Below are 14,902 nucleotides of genomic sequence, written 5' to 3' on the forward strand. Positions count from 1 at the left end.
CACAGCAGGCAGAATCTAGTTGCAGCATGTGTAATCTAGTTCCCTGACTAGGGGTGGACTCAGGCCCCCTGCGTTGGGAGCACAGATTGCCAGCCCCAGACCGCCAGGGAAGTCCCTCACCTACCTGTTTTCTGCTCTCCTCAATTACGATCCTGCATTGCTTGTGCCAGAGTCTGAATCAGTAGTTTCACAGGTTTTGCCTGGTTCCTAGTTGTGTAGTGTAGAAGGGCAGCATACAGTCCCATCACATCCTTTTTTATTTTTAATGCTGAATTGTGGGGTCCAAGCTGTTGTCTTCGAGTGATTTCCCCTTCTTCCTGAGAACTCAGTTCCGTGACTGGGGGCTCTAGTTGGGGATGATGGACCTGCCACCACGTTTGCTTGAATCATCTGTATCAACCTCCAGAGACCATGAATAGTTACAGGGCCTCGGAATGTACTTCAGTTCACATAAAGGAGGACATGGCAACCCACTCCAGTATATTTGCCTGAATAATCTTATGGACACAGAAGCGCTCAGATCAGAACCCTTTTGAAAGGAAAGATCATATTTGTTGGGGAAACAAATATGTGTTTTTAAGAAGGAGGTAGAACTTGAGGTGCCCCTGAGAGATGGGTTTGGAGACATAGCTGGAGGAGAGATTTTATCCAGGCCTGAGGTCAGTCAGAACAGAGGCAAGAGTGAGAGGAAAGCTAAGGGCAAGGTCGAGGAGGAGCCAGGTTCCCCGTGTCTCTGAGCTGGAAAGTGCTCAGAAGGACCTGGGAAGACCCTCAGGGATACCGTGAAGCTTCAGAGATGGATTTGCTGGGGAGATGCTATGATAGATGGACAGACTGCACAGCTCAGATGGGTGATAGAAGGCAAAGGAAGTGTTTCAGAAAGAACAAGTGGTCCAGTGTCACTGTGGGGTGAAAGTTGTGAAAGAGGAATAAATTCTGACAATCTTTGGACCATCAGTTTTAGACCCTCTTGTGGCTTCCTCTAGGGATTATACTTTATTTGAATTAAAGGGGAGTCATTAACACTTTTTAAGTTGCCTATTTGGTAACAAGCAGCACAATAACAGAATGTTAAAAAATAATCATGACAATAATCAAGCTTCTAAATTTTGTAAAACGTCTTTGATATGGCTTCTGGAGTCTTCAAGAGGCATTTTCACACTATGCAACTTTCTCCTCGTGTTTCTGGATTTTTCGGGCAGCATATTCGGCCACTCAGGGAACAGCGGCTTATGTGCTCCTCATTTGGAAGGCAGCCAATCAGAGCACACTGGCCGCTTCTTCTCCTGCAGTAATACCTTTGTAACCCGCTTATGATTCCGCCATTGCCTGTGGTGAAGAAACGGAGCACATGGAAGGTTTTAGGAAGGCCGAGGTGAAGTCCAAGGCTTTTGAAATCTCTCTAATAAGTTATTTGTTGCCATTTTCTGTTCTTGTATGTCTTTTTCCTCTTTCTCTACCATCTGGAGTAAAGAAATGGTGGGGCTAGCTACTAACAATGATTCTGTGGGTTCAGCTTAGCTGAGAAAGTGGTGTGACCGTGGCAGCCCCTTTGTGAATTGACACCTGGGAGGCAGGGGCCACGATGGTCCCCCAAGTCCTTTAGAGGCCTAAAGACTGTACCTCCGACTGTAAGCTAATAAAAGGGAACCTGTGCTTCTGTCCTCAGATTAAGTTCCTTTTCTCCTATCGGTATTAAGATTTATAAAATAAATAAATAAATTTAGATTTACATCACTTTCTTCCTGTCTTATGAACAGGTATAACAGTCCTCCCATGGAGGGATGGTTTGTGAGCTGATTAGTCTCTTCAGAGTGGTTCAGAAGGGATGGAGAGCCTACTTTGAGTTTCTTGATGCTCCTTGTCAAGAAAAAAAAAAAAAGAAAAGCTGGTAATGTCTAGTTCCCAAGCAATAATTCTCTCTTATCTAAAATTCCCAAATGAATGGCGAGGGCTGACTCTGACTAACAAATTCTCAATCCATTCAGCCCTGTCATTTCCCAGCGCTTCTTACCTGGAACAGGCAGCAAGAACAAGAAGAGCAACACAAAGAGAAGGTAGTAGACCCTCATGACTGGCTGGCTTCCCAGCTGAGACTGGACAGGACGGTGTGCTCGTTCACTTTATAGAGGTTCCAGGTCCGCAGCCATAGGGAGAAGCATTCAGCAGCTGCAATTCCTGTAATATTGCAGTGATGATAATATGATGTATTTCCTGATGCTTCATGCCAAGGTCCCTTACAAAGCAGACCATGCGCATTCTCCCCAGGATTTAATTGCAAACCTCAGGGAGACTCAGAGCCTGATGTGAGCACAGGCCTGTTCTGATGCCTCTGAGCTCTGGGTGCTCGTGTAGGGCTGGCTCAGGTCTGACTGTCTGAGTCGGGAAAGACCTGCCCACTCCTGGATGCAGTCCTGGGGCGTGTAGCTGGGAACTCACCTGTGCCCACTGTGGTCTTCTAAGCGTTTGCCTTCTTCCTAAAGTCCTGGGAGAGCCTGAGCCCCATCAGTCCAGTCCAAGGCTGGTGTATTCAGAATCTAAGTGTAGACTGGGGTGTGTCATGCCCTGAGCCTGTCTGGATATGCCCGAAATGGAATCAGCTTTTAAGTAGTGAGCGAAGGGAAGGAAGGTGGGTTGCATTCCAGAGACTCTGCCCTGTGTCCTTGGCCTGTGATGGAGTGTGGCATTTCAGGTCAAACATAGCTTATTCTTTACTGCAGTCTGAAAACCACCAAATTCGTGAGTCAGGAAGGTGTCTGACGTTTCCCTTCAGGGCTGGGGCCCTTAATCACCAGCACGAGAGTCCTGAGAGCGTCTTCCTCGACAACAGAACCAACACTGCCCACAGTGGTGGCTGCTCCTCGGAGGTGGGGCGTGATCAATGCACCTGGTCCCTCATGGGTTGGTGTCATTTGAGCAAGAATCACCTTTGGCTCTTTTTAGATCCTATGATCTGGAGGCACTGTCACTACAGCACAGCCTGGAGCATGCTCTCACTTGAGGAGGGCTCCAGGGAAAATGCAGGACACCCAGTTTAACTTGGATTTCAGGTGATCAACAAACAGTCTGGTAGGATAAGTATGTCCCAAGTGATGGAGAGAGGACACTCAAGCTAAAGTATTTGTTGTTTATATACACAAATATATAAATTTATATATATATAAATATATTAAACAAATCTATAAATGTGTTGTTCATATAATTCAGTAAGTAAATTTGATTTTTGGGATTGTTGAATATTTAATAAAAACATGGTCTTTGGAATCAAACCCACTTGGGCTTGAGTTAAAGCCCTCCCTACACACAACTTCCATGAATTTTTTTTTTTTTAACATTTATTTATATTAGTTAGGAGGCTAATTACTTTACAATATTGTAGTGGTATTTGTCATACATTGACATGAATCAGCCATGGATTTACATGTATTCCCTATCCAGATCCCCCCTCCCACCTCCCTCTCTACCCGATCCCTCTGGGTCTTCCCAGTGCACCAGGCCCGAGCACTTGTCTCATGCATCCCACCTGGGATGGTGATCTGTTTCACCCTAGATAATATACTTGTTTCCATGGTGTTCTCTCGAACATCCCACCCTCGCCTTCTCCCACAGAGTCCAAAAGTTGTTCTGTACATCTGTGTCTCTTTATCTGTTTTGCATATAGGGTTCTCATTACCATCTTTCTAAATTCCATATATATGTGTTAGTATACTGTAATGGTCTTTATTTTCTGGCTTACTTCACTCTGTATAATGGGCTCCAGTTTCATCCATCTCATTAGAACTGATTCAAATGAATTCTTTTTAATGGCTGAGTAATATTCCATGGTGTATATGTGCCACAGCTTCCTTATGCATTCATCTGCTGATGGGCATCTAGGTTGCTTCCATGTCCTGGCTATTATAAACAGTTCTGTGATGAATATTGGGGTGCACGTGTCTCTTTCAGACTGGTTTCCTCAGTTTGTATGCCCAGGAGTGGGATTGCTGGTTCATATGGCAGTTCTATTTCCAGTTTTTTAAGAAATCTCCACACTGTTCTCCATAGGGGCTGTACTAGTTTGCATTCCCACCAACAGTGTAAGAGGGTTCCCTTTTCTCCACACCCTCCCCAGCATTTATTGCTTGTAGATTTTTCGATAGCAGCCCTCCTGACTGGCGTGTAATGGTACCTCATTGTGGTTTAGTGGCAGGATATAAAATTAACACACAGAAATCCCTTGCATTCCTATACACGAACAATGACAAAACAGAAAGAGAAATTAAGGAAACAATATCATCCACCATTGCAAGAAAAAGAATAAAATATTTAGGAGTATATCTACCTCAAGAAACAAAGAACCTATATATAGAAAATTATAAAACACTGATGAAAGAAACGAAAGAGGACACAAACAGATGGAGAAATATACCGTGTTCATGGATTGGAAGAATCAATATCGTCAAAATGGCTATACTACCCAAAGCAGTCTATAGATTCAATGCAATCCCTATCAAGCTACCAAGGCTATTTTTCACAGAACCTGCACGACTTCGAACAGATTACCTTATTTCTAAGTCCGAGCTGAAAAACGGGGTTAAAAACACCTATCCCATAAATAGCGCTGGGAGGAATACATTTGGGAGAAGACATTAAAACTTTTGGTGTCTCAGTAAAGAGGACGTGGTCAATATAATGTACTATTACTATTAGTGTTACTGTTAGACACATGAAATGATCTGGAATCTGTAAAGTCTCCTGTAAATATTGTCTATCAGGTTTACAATTTATGGACTTACTACCAACTAGTTATGGGCAATCATGGGAGACTATTTTTCACTTTAAGCTTCTCTTTCCTTATTTGAAAAATGGAGCATATTGTATATGCATGCTTCTTTCAGATATATTATTCAGTCACTATATATTTCAGCATATCACTGAATGAGGAATCAACCTGAATTTCCCTACTCCAAGTTCCAAGTTTGGAGCCAGCCTAGCCACCGATTACCTGGTGTCATCTGGATAAGACATATGAGTAAGGGGAAGAGAAGGTATAGGAGCCTCATGATGGAAGAGGAGCTTTCTGGATTCCAGGTCGACCCAGCAGTGTCTGATGGCACACCTGAATTGGGCAGGCAATCTGGGAAAGAGTTTGACCAACAGGTAGAGAGAAAGGACTTGTATTCCGACTGGTGGTGGTACTGTGCTCAGTCTGGTTGGACTCTTTGCAACCCCGGGGGATGTAGCCTACTAGGTTCCTCTGTTTATGGAATCTTCCAGGCAAGAGTACTGGAGTGGGTTGCCATTTCCTACTCCAGGGGATCTTGCTGATCCAGGGATTGGATCTCTGTCTCCTGGGTTTCCTTACCACTGTGCCACCTGGGAAGTCCCTACTAGAGATATTCAGTTATGGCCTGGGAGTAATTTGAGGGTGTCTCATCTGTGGACTCAAGGTCCCAGACCCAAGTGTCTCCCTTTTGTAAAGGAAGCGGTTTGCAGGAAGTCAGGGTTTCCACATTGGTTGTGACTTCTCCTTATGGCTCTGAGGTTTGGGGTTTTTTTTCTTTTTGTTTTTGTTTTTGAGAAAAATCATTACAAATTGCATTCTGTTAACAAATTATTCATTTATTTATTCAGTTTCTTGCATATCTCTGCATCTGTCTCTTTATCCTTTCAGAATAAATACTGCCCACCCTGCCCCCCTCCACACTCCTTTTGCAATGAAAAAGCAAAAAGAATTTTGGAAACAGAAATGGTCTTCTCTCCTTTTGCACTCTCAACATATTTCTTGCTACCATTTCCAGAGAGACTGATCCATCCTAAGCAAGCTTACTAGGTCATCTCTTACACAGACCACAACCAGGTGAGGCTTTATAGGCTAGAGTATTTCTTACTACAGGTATTAAATCAACATATTCTTAAGTTAAAAGCATAGAAGGATACTAGCTGTGGGGCTTCCCAGGTGGTCTTAGTGCTAAAGAGCCCACCTGCCAATGCAGGAGATGCAGCTTTGATCTCTGGGTCAGCAAGATCCCCTGAAAGTCAAATAACTCACTCCACTGTTCTTGTCTGGGAAATCACATGGCAGGAGCAGCCTGATGGGCTGTAGTCCATGGGGTTGGAAGGAGTTGGACAAGACTGAAGTAACTCAGCACACACACATACCAGGTAAATAACTGAAATTTTTCTCCATCTCTTCCTTCTCTCCATCTTAGTTTTGCTTTAGAGTGTTCATATCCCTCTTTATCTTTATATGTAAATTTCTAAAGCAACAAGTCCTGTTTTATTATCTCACATTTGAACAGAGCCAGGCAAAGAGCAGATAGTCAGTCAAACCTCTGTATGAACAGGTCCTAGTATGGAAACGTCATCCTATGGGTCAATGAATAAATGGATGAATGGAGGGAATCAGAGAGAGAAGGAGGCAAGGAGAAAAGGAAGGAAGGCTCAGGCATAATCCTTAGAGGTTTGAGGGTCTGGAGAGAGCCCATTAACTTTCTTTATGCCAAAGTGTTCCTGAGCACAAGCACCCACTCACACATTCCCAACATAACAGGTCAAAGCTTGTCATAATACATCATGGCCTCTAGCCTTCACTCACCCGACTCTCTTCCATCTTACATGAACTGTATGTTCTGACTTTTTTCTCTATGTCCTGAGGCAACTTAACAATAATATTTTCACTTAATTTTTTGATCAGCATTTGAATCTTTCACTAAGTAGAGATCTATTTTAATTTAGTGACCTCAACCTAAAAATAGAATGAGTGTTTGCAGTAAGCTGTTTCAATAAGTCTTACCTAATGCTACAGAATAGCTGTGAGGGTTTTACTTCGTTGGCCCCAGCAACAGTACTTTTATAATAATAGAAAAGAAAGCATAAACTAAAAGCATTGGGTCACATTTCTCTCTTGTACTCTCATAAGGAAAGCAATCCTTTACACTGACTCCCTAAATGTTAGGCATCTATTCCCACCTGTTCTTCAACCACCGATGTCTCTCTCTCTCTCCAGAAAACCTACCTTACACTTGGCTCCTCCGCCCTTCTCAGGTGGCCTGCGGCCCATGCACTCAGGCAGAAACACCCGAGAGCCCCTCTCCATTGCCACACAGTGAGGGGCAGGTCAACAAAGGGGAGAGGAAGGGCTGAGTGAGGTCACACAGGATGCTTTTTGATCCCTACTGGCAGGAGTCATCCTGGGGGAGAGGGCTGGGACCAGCCAGAGTTGATGGTATCTATCCCCCTGAGAGGATGAGAGGAAGTGGGGGCTGCAGACACTCCTTCTGAAGAGTTTTGCTGAAAAACTAACTGCAAAGAAGACCGAGCTCATGATTGCTATCATGTCAATGAAGAACTCTTTCCTTCTTTTAGGTTTTATTTTTTTAAACACTGGCATTTGGGGGGTGTTTTTTGTTTGTCTGTTTTGGAACTTTTGGTCTCTTCTTCAGCATGTGGAATCTTAGTTCCACAACCAGGGATGGATTCCAGCCCCCTGCATTGGCAGCATGAAGTCTTTAACCACTGGACGCCGGGTCAGTCCCTGCTGTTAGTTTTCATAGATGCACTGCTACTGCTGCTAAGTCACTTCTGTCGAGTCTGACTCTGTGCGACCCATAGAAGGCAGCCCACCAGGCTCCCCTGTCCCTGGGTTTTCCCAGGCAAGGACACTGGAGTGGGTTGCCATGTCCTTCTCCTGTGCATGAAAGCCAAAAGTGAAAGTAAAGTGGCTCAGTCATGTCCAACTCCGAGGGACCCCACCGACTGCAACCTACCTGGCTCCTCCGTCCATGGAATTTTCCAGGCAAGAGGACTGGAGTGGAGTGCCATTGCATTCTCCATAGATTGAGTAGATGCAGGCAAGAGGTGGAGCTCATTTCGGCCTCACCTACAAGTAGGCAAGAGAAATGAGATCAGGGACTCAGGTGGAAAGGTTGGCTTTGGACCAGAGCAGGAACCTGTTTGTTTCATGAATCACGTGGAAAAGCCATCCTCTTCTTGGTGCTGAAATGAGAAGAGCATTCCTCCCATGCAGGAGACCAACAGGACACTCAGAAATGTTCTGGCAATAAAACATCAGCAGATACATTTAGAATAACACCAAAAAAGTCAAGCAAAATTTAAAAATTGAAATCCCATTGAAGAATATGATAAAAGTTTAATAAACAGTACTACCAAACCACACTCAATGTCAGATAAACTTTCCATGATAAAAAAAATTAAATATAAAGGATAAAAGGGATATAAGATATACGAATGTAAGACTGAGTTGCAAATACAACCTTTGAGATGAAAAAGAGTTGGCAGATGCACCATGGGCATTTCTGTGAAAAAAGAAAAATAAAGCTGAGCAAAATGTTGACAGCCGTTATCATTTTTTTTCTCCATTAAACACACACAGGTTTGTCTCTTTTGACCTCCTAATTTTAGGCTCAAGGCATGATTTTAAGCAATTGCTGTATTGATTTCCTGTTGCAGCTTCGCAAATAGCCACCAGCTAATTGGCTTCAAGGAACACATACTTGTTATTGTGGTTGTGAGGATCCAAAGTCCCAGATGGGTCTCGCTGGGCTCAAATCATGGTCTCAGCAGGATGCTGTTCCCTCTGGAGGCTTCCATCCTTTTCACGCTTAGAAGCTGCCTGCCCTTCTTGGCTTATGGCCCCTCTCCATGTCAGTGCAAGCCAGGGCTGGTTTAGTCTCTCAGCCCACGTCTCTGACACTGAGCTGTATCCCTCCTCCACATCTAAGGCTCCTTGTAAGGAGATGGCATTGGGCACAGTCAGTTAATCCGGGTCATTTCCTTATCTTAAGGGCCAATGGCTAGGTACCTTAATTCCACCTGTGCTGGAATTGTCGCTTGTCATGTGTCTGCCCTTTCAGGCTACTAAAACAGAAACACCAAAGGCTAGGGGGTCTTTTTTTGCACTTTATTTTTTAATTGAAGGATGATTGCTTTTCAGAATTTTGAGGTTTTCTGTCATACATCAACAAGAATCACCCAAGGGTTCACCCATGTCCCTTCCCTCCCGAAACCTCATCCTGTCTCCTTCCCCATCCCACCCTTCCAGCTGGTCGCAGAGCCCCCGTCAGAGTACCCTGAGTGATATAGCTAATTCCCGCTGGCTATCTATTTTACATGTGGTATTGTAATAGGTGGCTGATTAACAACAGACCTCCACTTCTCAGATTTGGAGGCTGGGAGCTCCAGGATCAAGACAGAGCAGGTGGCTGGTGGATGTCAGTTTTCTCCCTGTGTCCTCAGAGGGCACAAGGGTGAGCAATCTCTCTGGGGCCTCTTTCATAAAGGCCCTCATTCAAACCAGGAGGGTCCCACCCTCATGACCAAATCGCCTCCCAAACACCCTGTCGCCTAACACCATCCCCTTGGTGAGCTCAGCTTGCACTGAGGGAAGAGTTAGTGTGAAGACCAGAGAGCTGCTCACACACACCGCATGCACCAGCCAGGCTCGTGGTTTAACTGGGAAACCCTCTGAAGAAACTGCAAGCAGGCTGAGGTCCGCGTGCTCAGCCTGCCCTGGCGGGCTCTGAGTTCCGTGCTATGTTGTCCTCACTGAAGTGTGCTTCCACAGGACGTGTTTTTCCATCACATTTAGTTGCATCCTATCATGCTTGCACAGAGAGACATGCTTTGTCCATGTCAACTGTGTCATTCAACAGATGACAGTTGGTGAAGCAATGTCTCGGCTCAATGCCCGGCACATACAGGAATAGGACAAGTCCATGCCTATAGATTCCTTACAGCCCAAAGGGAAACAGAAGTGTATCCACGTGTGCACAAGGAAGGAGGAAGAAGCATAAACCAAATGGAAGTGAGGACTGTAGGGGGACAGAGGAGGGGGTTTCCTCCTGAGCAGGGGTCGGGGGTTTCCTACCAGACTGGTGTTCTGGTGATTCTGGACCCGTGGGGTGCATGTTTGAGGGGAGATGAGGGGCAGGCCAGGGTGCCCTGAGCCAGGAAACAGGAAGGACAGCAGACAGAGGGGCTGGGGAAGGTCAGGCCCCCACTACAATTCCCCCGTGGTTCCCGTAAGGAGCTCAGAGAGCATCCTTAGGGATTTGGGAATTATCTTGGAATCAGACACCACACAACAACATCAGTGACCAGTGGGCAATTCTTTAATTTTGAACAAAATTTATTCTCGTTTAAATTTTAGATGCTCTGTCGAAGGGTGCAGTTTCTGACTCCGCATCGGTCCTGGCCACCTCGTCGCCTTCTTTTATCTCTATCTGCAGCATTTTACTGCAGACCCAAAACAGGTGCCAATCTGTCTCATGCGTCCAGGGCACCTCTTCGGCAGACAGATGCCAAAATTGAAACGGCAGGTTAGAGAATTTCTTATTCCTTGAGTAAATCCTAAAAAGAAAAAGAAGAGGGAATAAACGTGTCAGCAGGAAAAGCGGCATCTCGAGAAGGGCAGCTGTGTGCCCTCTGAGCGAGGCCCTGGGGCTTTCTGTGCTGAGATGCGGACATGGCCTCGTGACAACAAGATGTGGGTCTAGGACACCGTGGACCAGTTTCAGGGCAGACGCTGACCCTGTCCGGGCTCCGGTGGACCCTCTCATTTCCAGAAGCAGAGGCTGAGCGACTGGGGCGTGAGGAGCACGGTTGTGTGCGGGGTCATCTCCACCACAAGGCCAAAGACCTGTAAGCTCTGCTACATCCACCTTCTGGTCAGGAGTCAGAAGTGGCCCGTAGGCGTCTATTTTCACTGTTTAGTTTTCCAGCACAAGGAGTCAGTCAAGTAGTGGAGCTGAGATAGGAGGAAAAGATGCAGCTGACAGTGTAAGAACTGTTGAAAGAGAACTTACTCTCAAAGTAACTTACAACTGAGAGTGATAATGGTTTGGAAAAAAAACTTTTCTATCATGGTCTCTACTGACTCAGAGCTCTCAGCGCTGGAGAGAGTCAGCCCCTCTCCTCCTCCCTTTGTGGTTTCTTCCTGACCAGCGGCCTTCCTGCTTTCCTCACACGCTCTCCTCATCCCTTTGTGGTTTCCTCCTGACCAACGGCCTATCCCCTTTCCTCACAGGCTCTCCTCATCCCTTTGTGGTTTCCTCCTGACCAGCGGCCTTTCCATCTCCGTCACACGCTTTTTTCCTCCTAACTGCAAGGCACCTCTGGTCCCTCTAGTTCCCCCGACAGGGATTGAACACGGGCCCCGGGCACTGAGGGGCCGTCATCCTTACACCCCCTGGCCTCTCTCCCTGCCACTGTGTAAGAGTTGGGTTACAGTCATACACAACACTGATGACAAGGGCTTTTCAACTTCATTTTGACATCTAATCAGTTGTTCGGTCTCAGTCTCCGCATCCTCTCTCTCCCTCCTTCCCTCCTTCCTACATATTTTCATCCTATTTCTGGCAATATCAAGGGTAAGTTGAAAATTAGACATCCGATCCTGCACAATGCTTTGGATGTGGTGCCTCCCAGCTGTGGAGCGAGGGTCGGATCATCAGCGACGTGTCCAGGAGGACCTTCCTGCTGAGGAGAGTCAGCACGGAGCGTCCCAAGAGCAGCTCTCAAAGCCCGGGCTCGGCCTGACTCTCCTCTGGACTCCTCTGGTTGCCATGAGCCACCCCCCTTCAAGTAGAAAGATGTATAAAGCGACATTCTGCGCTTCTCTCATGGGACAAAATCAGATTTCTTGCTTTTATGAAAAAGATAAAAAGGAGAATCACTTAACAGAGGCACCTTCTGTTTCCTCCTCATGAAACCAATGAGGAGACGGGCTCAGAAGCTTTGACTCGCTAGAGTGGCTTAGAAACAGCCAGGAAGTTTGCAGGGCGGTTCTCAGACCCCTCTCGCTACTAAGGACTCAGCGCTGGCTTCTCAGAAACATCACACACGGTGGGTTTAGTCTGACCCCGTGTAGATGAGGGTAGCAGGACAGAAGGGGGTAGAAACAGGAGAGAGAGCCCGCAGCTCCCCCAGGGCTCCCAGGAGCTCACCTGACCCAGCAGACAGGACCAGGAAGAGGAGCGCAAGGAGCAGGTGATGGAGCCTCATGCTGGCGGCCGGAGCTCTGGGGCTGACGCTGGAGAAGAGGCTGTGCTTGCCGCTTTATAAAGGTCCCAGGTTCTGGGAGGAATTCTGCGCTGGCTGTGGATTCGGTTCTTATGAACTGGTTAACTGAGTCTCTATCTGTGTGTCCTGGGAGTGGCCTTTATAGCACAGAGCAGGGTCAGTCACTCTTATGCTAATGAGGCTGTTGAAAACCCCAGAAAAAGCTTTCCTGCCTCCCTTTTGACCTGATGCTTCTCCCTGGAAGTCAGTTCAGCTGTTGGGCAAGGGTGTGGCAAGGCCCAGGGGCCTGTCTCCCCTGGCAGGGGCACAGACTTCTTGCTCAACCTTGGCTTACCCGCTCCCCAGCCCCACCCTCACCCCTCCGGGGCTCTGAATCTGCCCACTGGTTTCCTGTGCAGAAGGACATGGCAACCGACTCCAGTCTTCTTGCTGGAAAATTCCAAGGATGGAGAAGCCTGGTGGGCTACAGTCCATGGGGTCGCAGAGAGTTGGACACGACTGAGTGACTCCACTTTCTTTATTTCTTTAGTTCTTTTGGGAAGGAAATGGCAACCAACTCCAGTGTTTTTGCCTGGAGAGTCCCATGAACATAGGGACCTGGTGTGCTGCAGTCTGTGGGGTTGCAGAGAGGCAGACACAACCAAGCAACTCACACATACACTGTTTTCCTGAAAGGATGTTTCAAGCCCAAATAGGGACTGACTCGTCCAGAGGCAGTTTCACTCCCTGGGCAAGACTTGCTAACTCCCAGCATCCGCAGAGACAGCCATCCTCTTTCTGGCCCCTGGGGCCCTGAGGGAAGAGACCCAGTGGTCCCAACCCTCTCGCCATGCCAGCTAGCCTGTTATGGGTTGGCAGCAACAGTCGCCGCCAAAGTCTTGGTTTTCTCTGCCCACCGGAGCTGAATAAAACTTGTGGAGACAGAGTTTGGAGCAAAGGGAAAGATAGTTTTAACCCTTAAGCTGGCAGACGGGAGAACACATGCCTCATGGAGTCTGTCTCCCCTCCGTTGGGAATCGAGGGCATCATACAATTGGTACTGTCTAGTCAGGGGTTGGAGATACACCACAAAAGGTATAGGGGTCCTGAATGATCTCTTTTTGGGCTGTTTGGAAACAGTCAAGGCCAGAATCAGGTAGCTGGTTTTCGGGTCTGGCAGTTGGTCCTGGTGGTTGGGTCCATTGTCCTTTGGGGATTTCCTGGCAACTTTCTTCCTGTAATACAGAAGGGGGAAAGCAAACCGCTAGGGGGTTGCTTCCAAAGAGAGTGTACCGTAAAGTTAAGCATCAACATGAGGTAACACAGAGCAAAGGAAGGGAAATTAAACTACAAGGGGAGGTTTATGATGCGATAGAGTTAAGTATCAGGATGTGGCTAGACTAAATTAAAGGATAACAGATGCAGATGTGACTCCTGCAGAAATGGAGGGCAATAGGTGCCGGATGTAGTTTGCATAATCGGTTAGTCTTCTGATAAGAAGAAACTTGGTTATCAGTGCAGACTCTAGCTTAGGAACAGTTAAAGTGGAGAAAGATGCAAAAGGGAAAAAAGAAAGAGGGAAAAAATACTTTTCTTGATTCACTGTAAGACAATCACATACCAGTCTCATAAAATCTCAGTGGGACACGTGATGGGCAGATGGGTGCTTCCTTTCCTTTCATCAGAGACAGAGTGGGAGAATGATACTGCCACTGAATGCATCTCCCCAGCCTAGTATCACAAAGGCCCAGCAGTGGGGATCCCTTCACTGGGTTAAGAGGGACCTCCATCACTAAGCAACAGCCAAGCTGTTGTCTTTGAGTGTTTGCCCTTTCTTCCTGAGAACTCAGTTCCTTGACTTGGGGCTCTAGCTGGCGGTGATGGACCTGCCACCACATTTGCTGGAATCATGCTGTATCAAACTCCAGAGACCATTAAATAGTTACAGTGCCTCGGAATGTACTTCAGTTCACGTAAAGGAGGACATGGCAACCCACTGCAGTATTTTTGCCTGAAGAGTCTTATGAACAGTGGAGCCTGGTGGGCCCCAGTCCATGGGGTCACAATAAACACTTGTTGAGCAGCTTTTGTGACAAAACACTTGGCCCAGGAGTGTTGAAATGATGAAGCGTCCTTCAAAATCCGCAAGCAAATATGGAGATTGGAAATATGCAAATGTAGTGAATGTAAAAATCATGCAGGAGTCATAGATGGAGCACTCAGATCAGAACCCTTTTAAAAGGAAAGATCATATTTGTTGGGGAAACAAATATGTTTTCTAGAAGGAGGTAGAATTTGAGGTGCCCCTGAGAGATGGGTTTGGAGACATAGCTGGAGGAGAGATTTTATCCAGGCCTGAGGTCAGTCGGAACAGAAGCAAGAGCGAGAGGAAAGCTAAGGGCAAGGTTGAGGAGGAGCCAGGTTCCCCGTGTCTCTGAGCTGGAAAGTGCTCAGAAGGACCTGGAAAGACCCTCAGGGATACCCTGAAGTTTCAGAGATGGATTTGCTGGGGAGATGCTCTGACAGATGGACAGACTGCATAGCTCAGATGGGTGACAGAAGGCAAAGGAAGTGTTTCAGAAAGAACAAGTGGTCCAGTGTCATTGTGGGGTGAAAGTTGTGAAAGAGGAATAAAATCTGAAAATCTTTGGAACATCATCTGAGAGCCTCTTGTGGCTTCCTCTAGGGATTATACTTTATTTGAATTAAAGGTGAGTCATTAACACTTTCTAAGTTGCCTGTTTGGTAACAACTAGCACAATAAAGAGAATGTTAAAAAATAATCACGATAATAATCAAGCTTCTAATTTTTTGTTAAAAGCCTTTAATTTGATTTGGCTTCTGGAGTCTATAAGGAGGCATTTTCACACTATGCAACGTTCTCCTCGTGATGCTGGATATT

At 46.4% G+C, this 14,902-nt stretch overlaps 1 protein-coding gene across 1 annotated transcript; it reads right to left on the minus strand.

Annotated features, from left to right (window-relative positions):
* Positions 1-1,156: 1,156 nt before the first annotated feature.
* On the minus strand, positions 1,157-2,072 carry LOC133050389 (beta-defensin 103A-like). The gene is made up of 2 exons (XM_061134539.1): positions 2,015-2,072; positions 1,157-1,329 (listed from the first exon to the last, which is right to left on the minus strand). Exons 1-2 carry the CDS (start codon positions 2,070-2,072, stop codon positions 1,157-1,159), a joined length of 231 nt encoding a protein of 76 aa, XP_060990522.1.
* Between the last annotated feature and the right edge of the window lie 12,830 nt (positions 2,073-14,902).

Source organism: Dama dama, chromosome 32 (assembly GCF_033118175.1).
Source record: "Dama dama isolate Ldn47 chromosome 32, ASM3311817v1, whole genome shotgun sequence".
Lineage (NCBI taxonomy): Eukaryota > Metazoa > Chordata > Mammalia > Artiodactyla > Cervidae > Dama > Dama dama.

Excerpts from the sequence above, each read along its gene's own strand:
- LOC133050389 (XM_061134539.1), bottom strand. The coding sequence starts at position 2,072 with ATGAGGGTCTACTACCTTCTCTTTGTGTTGCTCTTCTTGTTCTTGCTG. Across the intron at positions 1,330-2,014 it reads GTTCTTGCTGCCTGTTCCAG|GCAATGGCGGAATCATAAGC; the intron begins GTAAGAAGCGCT and ends TCTTCACCACAG.